Raw genomic sequence first — 18,973 nt, forward strand, 5'->3', positions numbered from 1 at the left:
TCTAATGAGTTGCCTCCTATATCTCTATCTCAAACGTTTTGGTCCTAGAGAATGGATAACTCAAGGTTTCATCCATTAAGGTTTGAGGCAAGGAGACCCATTATCCCCCTTCCTGTTCATAATCATGGAAAAAGCTTTTGGGACAAGAATAAGAGTGGAGAAGGTTGGCATGATTAGGGAAAAAATGGCAAAAGGAGTAGCAGAATTAATGCATCAATAATTCATAGATTGCATTGACACAATGCACTTTAGAAACACATGCAGAAGAGAAGCCAAGGTAAAATTAAGATATTGAATGAATACTATAAAACCTTGGGTCAAAGAGTCAATCAGATGAGATCACAAGTCTTCTATTTTAATATTCAACCAAGCATTAAAAGGAAAATTGTTGGGATCCTAGATCTAAAGATTACCAAGTTGCCTGGTAGGTTTCTTGGTGTTAAATTTTTGAAACAGAATGCTATAGTGCAATATACAGAAAAACACAATAATTGAGAACACAACAATTATCATGGGGAAACCCTCCACTTGAGGGTGAAAAACCCATCCCTACAAAATATAGATCCTTTATTGCACGCTCACAATTAGCACTTTTTGTGTAAATACTAAATATCAAAAGCAATGTCTCATTTTACAATCAATGATCATACACATCCATATATAGAGCAATTATATAACATTGAGTTACACTCACTATAGCAGATAATAATTGTTTCTTTTATGCAAAGGTACTAGGATTATAGCCTTCTCATCCATTAGTTACCTTGAAATACAGATTTGGATCAGCATCATCTTTGAGGAAGCCCAAGCTCTATAAATTATGATCAATTCTCCCATATCATGAACGTGGAGCTTGCTTAAGTCCATACAATGTTTTTTTTCAATCTGCACAATGAATACCTCTTCTTCAATTACCCAATTCAAGAATGTCATCTTCGCATCCATTTGATGAAGTTTTCATCCTTTAACTGCTACAATAATAATGATATTTCAAAGAGAAATGTTTCGAGCTACAAAAGAAAAAGTCTCCTCACAATCTATACCTTTTTTAGAAAGCCATATAGCTGCTAATCTAGCTTTGTGTTTTTCAATAATTCCATCAACTGCGTGTTTAATTTTGAACCACTTAGAAGAAACATCAGATTTATCTTTAGGCCTAGGAACAATGTGTTATACATCATTCTTGATAATGAATTGATACCTTCTCCATCATAAGATCCTGTAAACTTATGAGGTCTCTTACTCTCTTTGAGAGTGGTATAAGGGGTTGTATATTTTTCAGCCTTGCCCACAAAGGTCTCTTCTTGTCAAATGAAACATTAGTTGCAACAACAAAGGAGACTGCAAAGGTCTCTTAAAAAGGGAAGTTACATTCTAACCAAGTGCTTGTATTTTGGCAGCGAATTTCACCTCCTTTTGCATATACAAGCTTGTGCAGCCTATGCAATTGCAAAGAATAAAATCATCAAATGGGCCTCTGTTTACCATTACCAATTCCTGATAAACCATGGCATTCAGTTTCAATGGGTCTTATCTCTGGATTTCTAACTACTAGACTAGTACATGATTGTGTATATATGATGGTAGATAGAATTTCTAAAATGGCTATCGTGGTGGCTTGTAAAAGTGTGATTTTAGAAGATAAGACTACCGAGCTATTTTTTTAACATGTTTGGGTTCATTTGGGATTGACAAAAAGCATTGCTTCTAGTAGGGATAGTAGGATCATCATTAATTTTTGGTCTTCACTAAGGGTAGAATGGACACAAAGTTGACAAAGTCCACAACATTCCATCCTCAAACAAATGGGAAGACAGAGGTGGTAAATCGAATGATTATTCATATCTTGCAAATGTATCACTCCAAGCATCCTTTCACATGGGTTAAGAGCTTGCCATACATGCAACATAGCTACAACTATGCACTCCTTAGTACTACAGGGCATAATCCATTTGAGATTTGTCCCGAGTATCGATGATAGGCACCTCTAGTTGTAGCACTACTTGTTCTGCAATCTAGTAGTCGATTGAACACTAAAAAGGAGGTAGACAAAATAGAGAAATTCATTGATAAGATCAAACAACTACAACAAGTTCATGATATTTTGGAGCAAAGCAGTAAGAAGTATAACGATAGACATGATCAACATAGAACTCATCATTGCTTCTAGATTGGTGACAAGGCATGGTTACATCTTCAGAAGGAGCCTTCAAGGACCTAATAAAAACCTTTCTCCTCTTCATTATGGCTCATATACCATTAAGAAGCAAGTTGGTGAAAATGTTTTTGAACTTGATTTGGCATAGTTTTTGGGGCTGCATCCAGTTTTTAATGTGGAATTGCTACAACCTTATTTTCCTCTAGTATTGGACATTTCTCAAGTTGTTGAATACATTCATGCTACAAATTAGAATCCATCCACTCCTACTCCATTTCTGTATGACCATGTCACTAAAGTCGTGCTAAAAACTTGGAGAAATCCAAAGATTCCACTTTATCGGATAGTTCAAGCTAGTTAACCGAGGGAACAGATTGAAGCACAATTCCCTCATTTGTTGCACAAGCTTAGTGCAATGAGGCCCAAGAGGAATAATCTAGTGTCCAGGGACATCAAACTGAAAAAATAAAAAATTCATATTTTTTTCACCTTTTCCAAGTTTACTAAATTGCATGCTTGGAATCCTGGTCAAAATTTGATGTTCAGACTTTCATTGGTCCTTAAAATTGGGCTGCAAGAAGCACACTATTTTAGGGACTAAAACTAGATTTTTAGTTTTTCTTTCCAACAATGGACACAATTTTGAATTTCAAGCACCGAGTAAAAAGTTACGACCCCATCGAGTTTGGGCAAATAAATTCTTAGTTTTTGAAGTTTTGTATAAATTTCGTTATTTTATTACATTTTGAATTTCAAGCACTGAGTCAAAAGTTACGACCCCATCGAGTTGGGGCCAATAAATTCTTAGGTTTTTAGAATTTTGTATAAATTTTGTTATTTTATTACAACCATATATTCAATTAAAATTCTTATGGCTATGCTGACTTTTGATGTTCTATGATTGTTATGTTCTCACCATTTTGAATAAGATGGCTTTTGGATTGCATACAGCTCTTTCGAGTTTGCAATTTTTCAAATTGAACATAGATAAGTTGTTGAGGTGAAATTGTTGTAGATAATCAACCACCTTTCATGTCGCATTCTGCAACTTCCCTTGTGTCTACAAGAATTGAAGAGGTTTATGGTTTGTATGTATAACAGTTTCCTTTCCCAAGATAAAATGCTTCCATTGTTTGTAGGCATGAACAATGGCATACAACTCCTTGTCATATGTGGTATAGCTACATACTGTATCAGAAAAAGTTTCACTGTGATATGCAACCGGATGACCATGTTGCATTAAAGAACACTTAGTAATTGATTAAGAAAGAGATCATGATAAATGTGACAAACCAAATACAAATCTGTGATAGAAGTTGGCTAGACCCAAGAAGGTGCCAATCTATAATTAATTGTATCCTTGCAAGGTCCATATGAACACCCTCACTATCAATGACATACTGTAAGTATCAGAAGCTTTGCATACCAAAAGAACACTTTTCCATGTTGGCATAAAATTTATGTTGTTGCAGAGTTCAAAGCACTTGTTCAACATGCTGCAAATGCTCAAACCAAGTTTTGCTAATAATGAGCATTTCATCCAAATAAAAACCACATCAATGAATGGTCCAAGCACATCATTCATCAACCACATAAATGTGGCAGGAGCATTTGTAAGACCAAAAGGCATAACCAACTATTCAAACAAGCCTTCCTTGGACTTGAATGTGGTCTTACATACATTTGTTGGATCAATTAGTACTTCGTGATACCAAGATTTCAAGTCAATTTTTATAAAGAACTTAGCCCCCCTAAGTTGATCCAAAGATCATCCATGATTGAATCACTCTTCTTTTTCTAGCAAGTTTCTATTAATAATGACTCAAGCCCTGCTTCCTCTCCTCGTATTTTTGTGTTATGGGTTCAGCTCTTATGTATCTCGCACCACATGCATGTATTTATTCATTCTAGCTAATCTCCAAACAAAATGCACCAAAGACAAAAAAAAAAAAAAAAAGTCAAACATGATTATTTTTCAGATTCACAAAATCACAGCGAAATTTTCTCAAAAAGTTTTGTTGTTTTCGATCACAAAATATACAAATCATAAAGATGAAATGCTTAAAATTTCAAAAAAATTCATTGTGTTTTTGTTTTTTTGAAATTTAGTCAATGGTGCAATTTGTAGGGAGCATAGCAGCGTCCGTATTTATTTGTGTCTTTTTAAAAACCCACATTGTATTCTTAGGAGAATTTCAAGGAGGGTCCTTGCCCACTTGTTTTCTTGCGAATTTATTGCTACCTTCACCCCTTGACTTATTATTTGCAAAGTAGTCTCTCTTCCCATTCTATTTAAATTTCTCTTCTTTTTTGTAGCGTAATCGAAAGCAATGCTAATGTCTCAATATTCAAGAACTCCATCTCATTTTGAATATATCTATGCCCACTAAGATATTTCAGAATTTAGTGCTTCTCTAAATCTTCTATATCAAGTTTGGTTGAATGTGCATGGAATGTATTGGTGTGATCTTGCACAAATTGGTCCCTGTTTTGTCGAAGCAACTATCATTCTATGTATTTCTGTTCATATATATCTCTAGGCATGTCTGCTTCTTTTATATATTCCACAAATTCTCCCCATTTGGCCTTGTTACTAGGGAGCATTCCCAATCTTTCTCCACCAAATGATTCCATATCTTTATTCGCCATCTTAGTTTCCTACAATAGTTTCACAAGGCTTTAACTTTCAAGAGAGAAAATGTTACATTTTCTACATCAAAGAAATGATTTATTGAGAAGTATGGCATTAGCATCAACTTTTCCTTCAAAAAATGGAATATCAAAATGTACCTGTACTTTGAAAGGGGCATTTCCATGAAATGATGCTACTAACCCAAAGGGTTGCTGGTTCTGTAAAATGTGTGAAAATGGTCTCATCATCACTTCTTGTTGCCTAGTTAAAGCCTCTTCCACCATTTTCTTAACAATGTCTGATGCATAATCTGACATATTTGATTGTGTCTCAAGGGTGGGGGGTTATTTCGACAAATCTTGTGTCCAATCCTAATTATGTAAATTGGCATATATGACCATCCCTACTTTGATACCACTGATCTGAATTAAGAAATGGGCTGAAATAACAATATCTAGGGTGAATCAAAAACCCACAATATCTATGTTCAATTTGGAAAAGCTTGCAAACTCGAAAAGAGTTGTATGCAATTCAAAAGCCATCTTCTTATTCAAAATGGTAAGAATATATACAATCATAGAACATCAAAAGTCACCACAGCCTTAAGAATTTGAATTCAATATTTAGCTATAATTAAATAATTAAATTTATAGAAAATTTCAAGAACTAAGAATTTATTTACCCAACGACTTGGTGGGGTCATAACTTTTGACTCGAAGCTCAAGATTTAAAATCATTCGAGTCATTGGAAAAGAAAACTAAAAATCTAGTTTAGTCCTTAAAATAGCGTGCCTTCGAAAACCCAATTTTAAAGACCAATGAAAGTCTCCACTTTACATTTTAACCAAAGGACCTCCAAAAATACAATTTACTAGAAACTAGAGATAATCGAAAAAAAAATGAAATTTTTTTATATTTGGTTTTTTAGTTTGATGTCCTTGGACACTTTGGATGAGTGTATGTGAAGGGTAGTACTCGTAGAACAATGGGCACTAAAAATGCATCATCAATTGTTTCTCCCAATTCTTGTAGGGAAGCCCTCAACTCAAGAATTCTTTTGAGAAAAGATTCCAATCTAAACATGCATCATCAATTGTCTCTCCCAGTTGCTTGTAGGGAAGCCCTCAACTCAACAATCCTTTTGAGAAAGGATTGCAATTGTTCTCCAATCTTCATCTTCAAGCCATGTAGCCAACTTTGCAAATTTAGGATCTTATTCTGATTTTCCAATTCATAAACCATCTTGATTCCATATATCTTTGGTTGTGGATAGGTTGCGGATAATGGGTTGAACTCCATCAAACACACTAAACAAAATGACCAATATTGCCTTTCTATCAGCTTGAACAAATTTCTCCTGTTCATAAACATTTATCTTATGCCATGTTGTGGTACCATTGACCACATCCTAAACCTCCTCAAACTCAAGTTTAAGTTCGGTGTTCCATGTGGATAACTATTTCGTCACAACAGTTGAGAATCTGGAAAAAAAAATTTAGGAGAACTACCTGCTATTTAATTAGCTACATAGAGACTATTTTGCGCACTTTCTCATCACTCAAATCAATAATTCATAAGAGAGGGGATAGTATAGAAAGAAAATTAATGTCCTACTGAGATGAAAAAGAACACCCCCATACGTAGTGGCAAAAGCTGAATGTGATTACTTTGAGCAGGCAACTGCAACTTCTTGAGATAGGATGGAATAATTCTATTTTGTACTCCATTCAAATCTTGGATGACCATTGACAGCCACAACTGGGTCTTTTCATTGCTCCCAAGTTATTCTTCTGCAATAGCCAAGCTCAAAGAAATCATTTGCGGTCAAATTTGATCATAGATATAAGCACAATCAATATCAAACCTCCAATGTGTTTGTGTAATGTAAGATCAGAATACATACCCAACCAGTAACATCGCGATGATGTGGAACAACTCCACTCTAAAAAGAAGTGCAATTCATTTGACTGTTCATTATTGCTCAGTCTGCTTATCATATCTGGCTCCTTGTTCAGCGACTGCTGATATGGGTAGATCAAAATAAAGTAGCAAACCCACTGCTCATAATATCACCACTTTTCTTATGTGATGAGTGGGATGGAGCCGACAAAATAAGTTGTCCCTCCACCATTTTTTCCTATAGCCATAAGCAACTGGTCTACCACTGCTCATAATATCACCACTTTTCTTATGTGATGAGTGGGATGGAGCCAACAAAATAAGTTGTCCCTCCAAAAAATTTTCCTATAGCCATAGGTAACTGGTCTACCATGGTCCATAACTCACAAATGTGCTAAAATATTAGAAAAGGATCAGCAGCACAGATTTAATACCTTTTGTGGGTATTTGCTTCTTTCACGCCTTCTACAAACCTACAATGAACGCCCAGCATTCAATGCAGCCTCAAGCTAGATTGGAGCTTGGGTAATAGTTTTATTTCTCCAAAATGTTCACAATATCTATCACCATCTTCAACGTACAGGCACAAGAATTTTATCATTGCTCTGATATCGTATCAGAGTTTCTAAATTACTCCAACACCTTCATTTCATTGAAAACATATATTTATACGACAACAAAAGCAATCCGTGTAACTTCCAATAATGACGGGTTCAACAAAAAATTAACAGATTCCTAAATAAGCGATCAAACAACAACAGACTTAAAAAACATAATCATCAAAACAATCTATCTACTTGGAGACAATGATGAAATATCTAACAATATTTAAATATTTTTTTAAAATTGTTTAATGTCAAGCTCTCAAGCCTTAAAAGTAGACCTTACTTGCAGCCCTCACTTACCACTCAAATTTCAAAAAGAACATATTCTAGCAATCCCTAGAAAGCAATAAAACAATAATATTAGCAATAAAACAAAAGATTATCCAACTAATGTACTGTAAATTAATCCCCACATACTAATCTAAATGACAAGTTACATGACCACTAGTACTGGAAAATTGATTAAATATATACTCCACAAACTAGGTACATACCAGTCCCCTTGAAAGCAATGCTGAGAAAAGGAATAATAGTGCTCCCATACGGCTTTGAAAAACAGGCAGCATATCCTTAAGTTTCTGTATAAGAGCACTTGTAGAAGTACATATATTTATTCTCAGGACACTCTGCAATTCTGAAGCAGAATTAATGGAAAGGCCCTCCAGTGCTCTAGAAATCATCTGGAAAAAAAATATTGTCTTATCAATAGGAATGGTATGAATATACAATGCAAAAAATATTCTAGATTTACATTATAAGTTGTTCTTAAACGAACAAAATGAATGAAGTAAAATTCGAATAACAGGCAATGATAGAACATAATCTACACACTGTCATGACATTTTGCTCTGCAAAAGGTTGAGAATCAAATTAATGAGCGGTGAGAAGCAGAAGCAATGCTGTCTATAATTATATTTCTTAGAAATTGTGACATGCCTCATCATGATGAACATCTTTGACATGATCGCTGGGTTGAGGATAGTTAATATTCAAAGCAGCAATAACTGCTCTGTTTTTCCTTCCAGCTAACCATAATGTCTCCGCCATTGCATATACCAATGCTCTACACAATGAAAAGGATGTACCAGGTTAGTTGACTGAACTGCAAGGAAGACCTCCTTAAACTGTTAATAAATCAAATCCTATAAAAAGAATCTACAAGAAGTAAAGTCAAAGTTTGCTTTTTATTGCCTTTAAGATTTTGACAGCTGTGCGCCATGTATATTAATCATTTTTACAAATATTTGGATTAAATCATAAAAGACAATTCATAAATATCTAGGGGCTTGCTCTTTGCATGCTTTTTATATGTTTTTTCCTTTTAAAGGTAGAAGTTGCTTAGATACTCCTTTCATTATTATTACCTGCTTACATGTCCAATTCACCTATTTTGGTCATTACTAAATACTACTATATTTACTTAATTTCTTTATATCAATTAGCTGATAAAACATAAAAGAAAGGAACATAAAGTCGAAGGAGCAAAGGCAAATTAAACCTGCTTCACACATTTACTAATCTAAGATAGAGGATGACCATCAGAGACTTTAAGATCCCAATGTGCAACTTGTGAGTAAAGATAAATTTGTTTATAACTGAAAATTACCAGTTTTCTGCTCAAAAGTGATATGCTTAAAAAATCAGCAATGCATAATGTCATAAAGCTGTCTATACCTGCGACCTTCCATTTAACTCAATAAAAAATAGCAGACTTAAAAATGCGAAAAAAAGAAATTGAAGCAAATATATTTAACCAAGGTGTTGCATGGTTTTCACACCATCACCTCATTGCAAATGCCCCACCCCTTCTTTTGCTCTAGAAGGTAGGAGTTGTCATATTAGGTGGCTTGGGTTGGCAACATTTTAAATTCTTCAAGTCTGAGGGTGAGTTTGAGTAATTTTGGTTCGCTGGGAAGTTATGTTTCTCCAGGGTTTTGGTGTCATTTCATGGAGTTTTCTTAGCCTAAGTCCAAGAGGAAGGTAGAATTTTAGTCCGAGTGATAAAGGTTTGCATGCTTGGGAGATGGGAGAAGGATTGTGAGCAAAGTTTATTTGGTGGAATTCCAAACAGCTATTATTTCTCCCCAAAATCTCAAGATTTCCCCTTGGGTATAGCTGAGGTGCAAGCATTGTGAGGGATTCTTATTACGGTTGCAAACTAATCAATGAAATGGTAAAACGGTGAAGAGAAAGAAAATGGTAAATTTCAGGCATGTTCAATGGAACGGAAATCCTTAGGGTTTAGGATTTCCACCCTTCTCCTCGTCAACTCAAAATTGATGCAAGATCATGCTAAGGCATAGCAAATCGAAAATTAGTGAAAGAATTAGCTTAAGGACATGAGATGGGAAGTCTTCGTAGTCTAAATGGCGAAAGTGAATTTGGTGGAAATCCTTAAAGTTGAGGATTTCCACCAATGGAAATCCACCACATTAGCCCGAAAATTCCACAACCCTCTAAGGCATTCAAATCCAAATTATGGCATGAAGGAAACGTCATGAGTAAAAAGTACAACAAGCAATTCCCAAGGAATGTTGAAATGGGGTAAGTTTTGAGAAAATCATATTTAGTGGAAATCCTTAAAGTCAAGGATTTCCGCCGATGGAAATCCTTAAAGCTTAGGATTCCCACCGCCCTTTAAACCTCTCAAATCAAAATTTTCCCCTTCACACTTAGCATCAAAATACATTCCAAGCAAGCATTTGGGGTAAATGTGAGGTGAATTCAAGAAGGATAAGCTAGAGGGCGAGGTGATGATCAATGCCTCAAAACTTCAAGTGGATGCTACAAGAAGATGGCTCGAGCCCAACGACTCAAGTTAGAAGGAAAGATTCATGTTCAAGCTATCAACACGTAAATTTAGATTGAAATCAAGAGCAAATTCAGGAAAGCACAAAAGATCCAATCACATGAAAACATATTCAAGGAGAATCAAGAAAGATAAAGTTCACAGGATCACAAAGATGCAAGCAATTCAAGTCGATTCCATGAGTTAATAATTTCAAAGGATAGAAAAATCTCAAATATTGAGAGATACTAACACGATTTTAACAAACATCTTCTCAAGCCAAGACATCTAGCAGAGAATAAGGATGATGACATAGCATTGGTTTTCTTCTCCAATTTGAAAATTACAATTTCAAGCACAGTTAATTACAACATGCCAAGTGTCCTTTTTTCTCATTGGTTGGAATAATCATTGTAATTTTCTTATTGGCCCATGACGTGCTGCCTCCATTTAATTGGTTCTAAATTTGTCAACCCTAATTAAGGTTTGTGAGAAGAAATCTCTACCCTTGATCTTCAATCATTCTAGGCCCTTTGTTGTAATAGAACTACTATAAAAGGCCAAGGCCTTCTCATTTGTAATTAACTAGTTTAGGAGGTGGGATTAGAGGGCTGGAGTATAGTATAGCTAAGGGAGAGACTTGACCAAATTGTTGCTATGATACTTTCAGAGTAATGAATAATTCAATGTTGGCTCTTCATGGTGAATTACTTGTTATCGCTTTGGAGTGTTGCATGGTTTCCTCAATCTTTCACTTGGAATAGGTTTATTTTCATGTTGAAGTAGTTTAAATGAATAGAAGTTGTTGTGGATGTTTATTTGTTTGAGTTGAACAAATCTAGGCCACTATTCTCTTGTTGATGGCAAGGGTGCCTTGTGTGGTAAGTCAATGATTGAATGCACTTAATTTCAATTCATGTTGACTCTTTAGTTTGCATCCATTTGATGGGATTGGAGAGGAGGTGTTGATTTGAAAACTAGTAGAGTGTTCCTTAGAAGCTTGCACGAGGTGGGTGGAGTCGCTGGCAAGATTACATCTAGTAAAGACCAAGTCATCCATGATTCCTTGTATTCAAAGTAGGAGTAACAGTTAGTCAATTTCAATTGTTTAAGTGTAAGTGAAAAGGTTTAAAGACCAAAGTTATATTTCCATTGTGCATTGCGAAGGAAAATCATTAGAAGTGCAAGGGTTGATATCCATTGGATGAATAGCATAAGTCCCTTTGTGGTACCAACCATCACATCTTAAAAGTGAGTGAAATACATGATTAAGGAGGAACCTTGAAGTCATTCCATGATCTTACTTCGCAAGCTTAGCATGAGAGATGACCTTATATCAATGTTTGGTGTTTTATCTTGGAACATTGAATGTTTGACTCAACATGTTGTAGTGGAACAAAACTCCCATCATCAAAAATTGGCACTAGCAAGAGACCGCAATTGGAATTCATTCTTAGAATAACTTAGAAATCAGAGTGTTGTTGATGCACATACCCTCCATCGTCAGGCCAATAGAAATTGGCCCTAGCAGGAGGGCTCGAACAAAGTTCATTTGTGGAATTGTCAACAAGTGAGTTTTATGTTGCATTTGAGATAGGAGATCTCTTCAAAAGTTTAAAAAATCCAAAATAAAAGTGAAAATTTGAAAATTGAAAAGGTTAAGGTCTCTCAATGGATAGGTAGGTTGATGTTCTTCCCATTTGGTTTGACTTGCACAAGAGGTTGCATCTATGAGAATTGTCTCAACTGGCAGCGTCAGGACAATGTAGGATACATGACATCACCGCACATGAGGAGATACGTTGTTTGGTGTTCCTTTTAAGTGTAGACTTCGCATTACAACGAAGAATTTCTTTTTCACAAGTGTATGAACCTATGGTACTTGTTAGAGTAACTATTTGTTTACACTTATTAATTAAATCACTTTGATTTAATTAAATAAGTTGCCTATTACTCTAGTTTTCTTAAGCTATCTCTTAGGTGCATATAATTATATTAATTATAATGTGCAACCTAGCTTTTTTAGGCTTTAGGTTACCCTTTTTGGGTTTCGATCTCCTTTTATAAGGATTGATCTCTTTGTAATTAATTAATCCGTTGAATAATATTTTCTTCATCTGAATACAATTTGCATGTTTTTCATATCAAAATCTTGCCTCTTCTTGTCTTTTTCTTCTCCGTGACAGGTTTTCTACATGCAGTTATTCTTGGGCTTCGTGGATTTGATTAAAATATTTACTCAAATCCTACAGTACTTGTCTATTCAGAAGAGGAGTTTCTTGAGTTCAACGTAGATATCAATAGGAAACCAAAGATTGGATATGGCGAAATTCTTGGTGTGGTGTCCATAACCTTTGATTGTAGAATCCACTTGCCCATCTTGTCAAGACACTATTGACTTGATATAGTTTCAAATGGGTTACTATGAGGAAATATCAATGGGATGTGGCAAGGACACATTCCATCACCCAAGTTGGATGTCTAGGGAAGGTCGTAGTCATCACTCAAGTTCAGAACCAAAGGTTAAAGAAAGAAATCAATCAAGGTAGTATCAATAAGCTTCATGAAAATGGCAATCAAGAGGAAGAGATTTCACGCATCACTTCACAAGGTGTTAAAAAGAAAAGCAAGTATGCAATCATTTTCATCCAAGGAAGAGGAGACATAGAAGATAGACCAACATCATGGAGAACTACAAGAAGATCACCACAATTTTGAAGTAGTCCTTGGTAAACTTTCCCTCAAGCTATAAAGTAAAATTCTTGAGGATGACTTGAAGAGATTTCGCATACCCTTGAAAAGGAAGGTAATCAACTGGGCAAGTTGAATAAGAATTACAAGTTATCACAAAGGAATCAAGATATGGAAAGCAATTTTATAAGTCATTACAAGACATCATCACCGCCATGTTCTTGGGGGCGGGGGGGGGGGGTGCTTAACAATGTCATGAAGGAAGTTGATTCATTGCCAAATGCATTTCCAAATGATCAAGTTACAGTCAATGCCATGGTTCACCATCAACTTCGACCTCCAAAGATCTTGCCACTTGATATTGGATTTCATGATGAATTAGTAAAGTTGTTGGATGATCTTCCTTTTAGTCACGAGGATGCTATGCTTGATGGGATTCAACATAGAGAATTGCAACATGTTTCTAAAAAGGAATTACATGCAACACCATTAAGGAGGAGGATGAAAAACAATTTAGGTTAATACGACAGTTGGATATTGCATTTGAACACCTTGGGAATCCTTGATCTTTGAGGATGCACTTAGCAATACACACAAGAATGTGTGGTTCATGCTATACAAGGACAAGCCACCTAAAGCAATGTTTTAAGGGCTTGACCTAAAGAGTAATCTTGCCTTGAACACCCATGAGTTCGATGCTGACGCCAAAGGCGGAATTCACCACCAAGTGTAACCTCCTAAAGCTATGAATGATCAACAAGGATTTCAACAAGAATTATCACTGAAGACATGCCAAGTCATTTCTTTCCTCACTTCTAATGGTAAAAATTTTGAAAGTTATTATTTTGATTATGGAGGTTTCGGAAAGGAAACTTGCATTTGGATTGGCCATGGACTACATTAATTGCCTCAACTATTGATATTGCATTAAAAAAATTGAAGTTTGAAAATTGTGTAATGATTTCTTTTGGGGTGTACAAGGATAAAAATACCAAACTGAGAACCCTTACCCAAGCCTTGTTACTCTTGAACATCTTAAGAAACCATGTTAGATCAAGTGTATATATTAATTTTTTCAGTGTCATCCCTTAGGATTCTTGTACATAGTTAAAGAACATTTGTCCCAAACCACTTAGTTCAAGAGGGTTACAATTAGTTTCCTTTCTGTCGGTTAAATAGTTGTTTCCTTGTCAAGTCGGGAAGCTAATTCTCCTTGAGTCATTTGACTTGAGATTTCTTTGAGTGGCTCGGTTAGTTATTTGCCTTTGCTTGCCTTCATGAGTCAGTCTGTAGGTTTGCCTTGAGTCATTTAAACCGAGTAGTTTAGTAGTTGTTTCTGTTTGTTGTCTGGCCTCCAAATTTGTGAGAAAAGTGGTGTGTCAGACAACACACTGGTATTTCTCCTGGCAGATTTGTTTGGTATATTCCCTAGATGTCTCCCTATCTAATTCCTTGAATTGGAGATTGGATTCCTAATAACTTTATCTTGCGAAAAGGATTCAAACTAAATTTGGATTGACTTCATTCATTGGGTCTGAGGCATCCCACTCTTTCGGTTACAACATTTTACTTACACTTAATTGCTTTGAGCTATTTGAGAGCTCTTGAGGTGAAATTGGTATTAGTAAAAATCATACACCTGCTTCAAGCACCATTGTGGCTTTCCAAACCCTCTACAAGCAATTTTCCAAACCCTCTATGAGATACACTCCTCGTAAGCCAAACAAAGGGTCAAAAGAACAAAGAAACAATATCAAAAGAAAGAAAAGAAAAATGAAGGAAAAGAAGAGACCAGAAAAAAAAATGAAACATGGAACAGTTTGGCTTTGGTTGTCCAAATATCTCTACCGGTGCTATAAAAATAATCACTTAAGGTAGAGTAATGTTCGTGGTTGACCACGATGATAACTTCGTCGAGGCTATGGACCTCTAACTGGCTACAAGGCTCTATCCAGGTTGCTTTTGGAGTAAGGATATCAAAATAGCTATGCCCAATAGATTTGAAAGGATTTTTGGGTTCTTGTTGAGGGGAATGGATACACTTGCACACGTGTGCAATCGAGGATGAAGGCACTTAGCCCAATTTCATGGTTTCCTCCATTATGAGTGCATTTCCAAGTAGTTTGATAGGTGGAAGTGGATTCAATCAAAGGTTCTTGGTTCTACACAAGTGTTCAAGAACATTTATTTGGGTGGGTGCTATATGTTGTGTGCTTTTCACACCATCACCCCATTGCAAATGGGGGCCCCCCTCTTTTTGTCTACCAAGTAGGGGTCGCTGTCTTAGGTGGCTTGAGTTGGCAGCATTTTCAATTATTCAAGTCTGAGAGTGAGTTTGAGTAATTTTGGCTCGGTGGGAAGTTATGTTTGTTTGCGGTTTTTGTGTCCTTCGTGGTGTTTTCTTAGCCAAAGTTCAAGTGGGAAGGTAGAATTTTAGTCCGAGTGATAAAGGCTTACATGGTTGGGAGATGGGAGAAGGATCGTAAGCACAGTGTATTTGATGGAAATCATTAAAGTTCCACAAGTGGAAACCCTCAGAGACTAAGATTCTCACCAGCTATCATTTCTCCACAAAACCTCAAGATTTCCCCTTGGGTGAAGGTGAGCGGCAAGCGTTGTGAGGGATTCTTATTACGGTGGTACACTAATCAATGCAATGCTAAAACAATGAAGAGAAGGAAAACAGTAATTTTATTAAGGATAATTGTCGCACTCATGTTCAGTGGAAATCCTTAAAGTATAGAATTTCCACCCTTCTCATCAATTCAAAATTGATGCAAGATAATGCTAAGGCATAGCAAATTGAAAATTGGTAAAAGAATTAGCTTAAGGGTGTGAGATGCCAAGCCTTGGGAGTCTAAATGGTAAAAGTGAATTTGGTACAAATCCTTAGAGTTTAGGATTTCCAACACATTGACCCAAAATTCCACTACCCTCGAAGGCATTCAAATCAGAATTATGGCATGAGGCAACATCACAAGTAAAAGAATGAACAAAGAATCGCCAAGACATGTTGAAATGGAGTAACTTTTGATAAAATCATATTTAGTGGAAACCCTTAAAGTCTAGGATTTCCACATCCCTAAAGCTAAGGTTTCCCACTGCCCTTTGATCCTCTCAAACCAAGATTTCCCCCATCCACTTTGCTTTAAAATAGATTCCAAGCAAGCATTTGGGGTAAAGGGATGTGTGTTGAAGCAAAATTGATGTAAAATGATGAAGTTTTGGAGGGAAGGAAATGAATGAATGAAGGTATTTTAATGACGTCCACGAGACCAGCCAGCCTATGGGACCCTTTTCATGTTCTTTTCAATGTCCACCCGCCTGTTATGGATCTGCCTTAAGAAGCTTGTTGTTTTATGTAGTCTTCATTCCTCAAAAATCTAATGTAATTGGCCCTCCTTCAAATTGTACTCAAACTGCTCCCGGATATCTTGGTATGCTGCACACTCAAATGAAGCGCAAAGAGAATTTGGTGGAAATCCTTAAAGTTTACAATTTCCACTAGTGGAAATCCTCTAACCTTAGGATTCTCACCACAATAATCCTCCCTACTTGGAATTTCCCCCTTTCCCTTTAGCCTTATTTTCCTCATGTAAAATGAAAGACAAAACAAATGGGCGGATTGAAAAGTTGTGAGAGAAATGAATTTTAACGCTAAGTGGGATGAACTTTATTTATACTTGATGTGATTTTATTTTCAGAGTTTTTTCCACAAACTTAATGCTTTTCTCCATTGTTTTGTGAGGTGATGATCAAGGCCTCAAAACTTCAAGTGGATGCTAAAAGAAGATGGCTCGAGCCCAATGACTCAAGTGAGAAGAAAGATTCATGTTCAAGTTATCAACCCACAAATTCAGATTGAAATCAAGAACAAATTCAAGAAAGCACAGAAGATTCAGCTACAAAAGGGACATATTCAAGGAGAATCAAGAAAGATCGAGTTCACAGGTTCACGAAAATGCTAGTGATTCAAGTCAATTCCATAATGGGAATTTCAAAAGATAGGTAAATCTCAAACATTGTGATATACGCAATTTTAATAAACACCTTCTCAAGCCAAGACACTAAGCAGAGGATAAGGATGATGAGGTGGCAATTGGTTGTCTCCTCCAATCAGAAATTTTCTATTTCGAGCACAATTAATCACCACATGCCATGTGACCTACTTTGTCATTGATTGGAACGATTATTGTAATTTTCTTGTTGGCCCACAACGTGGTGCCTTCATGTAATTGGTTGTAAATTTGGCAACGCTAATCAAGGTTTGTGGGAATAAATCCTAGCCCTTGATCTGGAATCAGTCTTGGTCATTCATTGTAATGGAAGTGCTATAAAAGGCCAAGGCCTTCTCATTAACAATAACTTAATTTAGGACGGGACATTAGAGAGGCAGAGTAGAGTGTGATAGCCAAGGGAGAGACTTGATCAAATTGTTGCCATGATGCTTTCCAAAGTAGTGGATAGTTCGTCGTTGGTTCTTCATGGTGAATTACTTGTTATTGCTTTGGAGTATTGCATGGTTCCTCGGTCTTTCACTTGGAATAGATTTGTTTTCATGTTGTAGTGGTTTAGTTGAATAGAAGTTGTTATAGATGTTTACTTGTTTGACTCAAACAAATCCGAGACACTAGCCTCTAGCTGATGGTAAGGGTGCCTTGTGTGGTAAGTCAATGATTGAATGCACTTAACTTCAATTGATGTTGAATCTTTAGTTTGCATCCATTTGATGGGATTGGAGAGGAAATATTGATTTGAAAACTACTTGTTTGTTTCTTAGAAGGTTGCACTAGGTGGGTTTAGTCAATGGCGAGATTGCATTTAGTAGAGTCCAAGTCCTCAATGATCCCTTGTATTCATAGTTAGGAGTAAGAGTTAGTCGATTTCAGTTTAAGTGCACATTGCGAAGGAAAATCTTTAAGAGTGCAAGGGTTGATATCCATTAGATGGATAAAATAAGTCCCTTTGTGATAACCAGTATATCACATCTTAAAACTGAGTGAAATACATGATTAAGAAGGAACCTTGAAGTCATTCCATGATCTTACTTCGCAAGCTTAGCATAAGAGATGGCTTTATATTAAGAGAGGATTAAATGTTTGGTGTTTCATCTTGGAACATTGAGTTTTTGATTCTACATATCGTAGTTGAACAAAACTTACCTCGACACATAGCACCATGGAATACCCTGCACAAACCTGGTGAGTTCATAATCCAGTAAAAAAGAGATGCTACGCCTCTTTTCCAAACTCACCAAAGCAAAAAAGAATTGATAAACAATGTGTTTTTTGTTGACGCGCCATCCAATAAAGTGTCATAGTGGGTTGCATAGTGCATTTTGTTTTTGTCATCACACCTTTGTGAAATGTTCTCTTTTCTTATTACCTTTATTTGTCCATAAAGAACTAGAGTACCATTGTCTTGATTTAAACAAGTCAAATCTAGTCTAATAACTATTATCAGAATTCCTTATCTCTTCCATATCCTCTTGGAGTGGTCATTTGTTGTATATATCTCCCAACTGGAATTGATGAGTCTTATCTTTTATAAAGCCATAACAATTCATTGCATATTACTCCCCTTTATTAAACTCAATTTATTTGTAATTATATTATATTTTATTATTATTTATTTACTTTCAAAGTTTAATTTTAATATTATTTATTATTAAATCCTATTGCAGAAAGGGGGCATTACAGTCCTCCCTTCCCAAGATTGTCGGTCCTCAAGCAATGATTGAATAAACACATAAAACTATTTGTAATCCACCTTTCATTGCACTACTCTACTATTATCCCATAGGTATTTTCCCTTCTTTTGAATGTGATATATGATCGACAAAAAGAAGCTTGGCTAGTTAATACAAGTTTTTTCTTATCTTTTAGAGAAAAGGATCTAGGCCATCTCACAATGGTGCCAGTCGAATTTTACAAAAACCAACATTTCCATATTAGCATGCTTCACTCATATCTTTTGTTAACTTTGAGTTAAGCTATTTTTCTTGATCAACTAAAAAATATAGAGAAGCTCACAAAGCACACACTTGGAAACACAAATTAACACGAATGTACAAAGACACAAAGCATACACAAAGTAGACTCATGAAGGCATGAAGCATACATGAATATACACAAGCAAAAAGCATGCACATGGATATGTGTGTAGGTTAAGTTCACTTGGCCCACAAAATGTAGGAATGC

The 18,973-nt window shown here is 35.9% G+C and overlaps 1 protein-coding gene across 2 annotated transcripts in view; it reads right to left on the reverse strand.

The window, feature by feature from the left end:
• Window positions 1-18,973, reverse strand: part of LOC149531003 (ubiquitin interaction motif-containing protein) — a 101,701-nt gene that overhangs the window by 15,714 nt on the left and 67,014 nt on the right. For both annotated transcript variants that reach the window (XM_089811196.1, XM_089811195.1), the window contains exons 4-5: window positions 8,231-8,357; window positions 7,789-7,974 (exon numbers count right to left, since the gene is read on the reverse strand). In XM_089811196.1, the coding sequence (XP_089667322.1) occupies window positions 7,789-7,974; window positions 8,231-8,357 (313 nt within the window). The remainder of the gene's footprint in view (window positions 1-7,788; window positions 7,975-8,230; window positions 8,358-18,973) is intronic.

Source organism: Cupressus sempervirens, chromosome 11 (genome assembly GCF_028749045.1).
Source record: "Cupressus sempervirens isolate cs-2001-9-10 chromosome 11, ASM2874904v1, whole genome shotgun sequence".
Taxonomy (NCBI): Eukaryota; Viridiplantae; Streptophyta; class Pinopsida; order Cupressales; family Cupressaceae; genus Cupressus; species Cupressus sempervirens.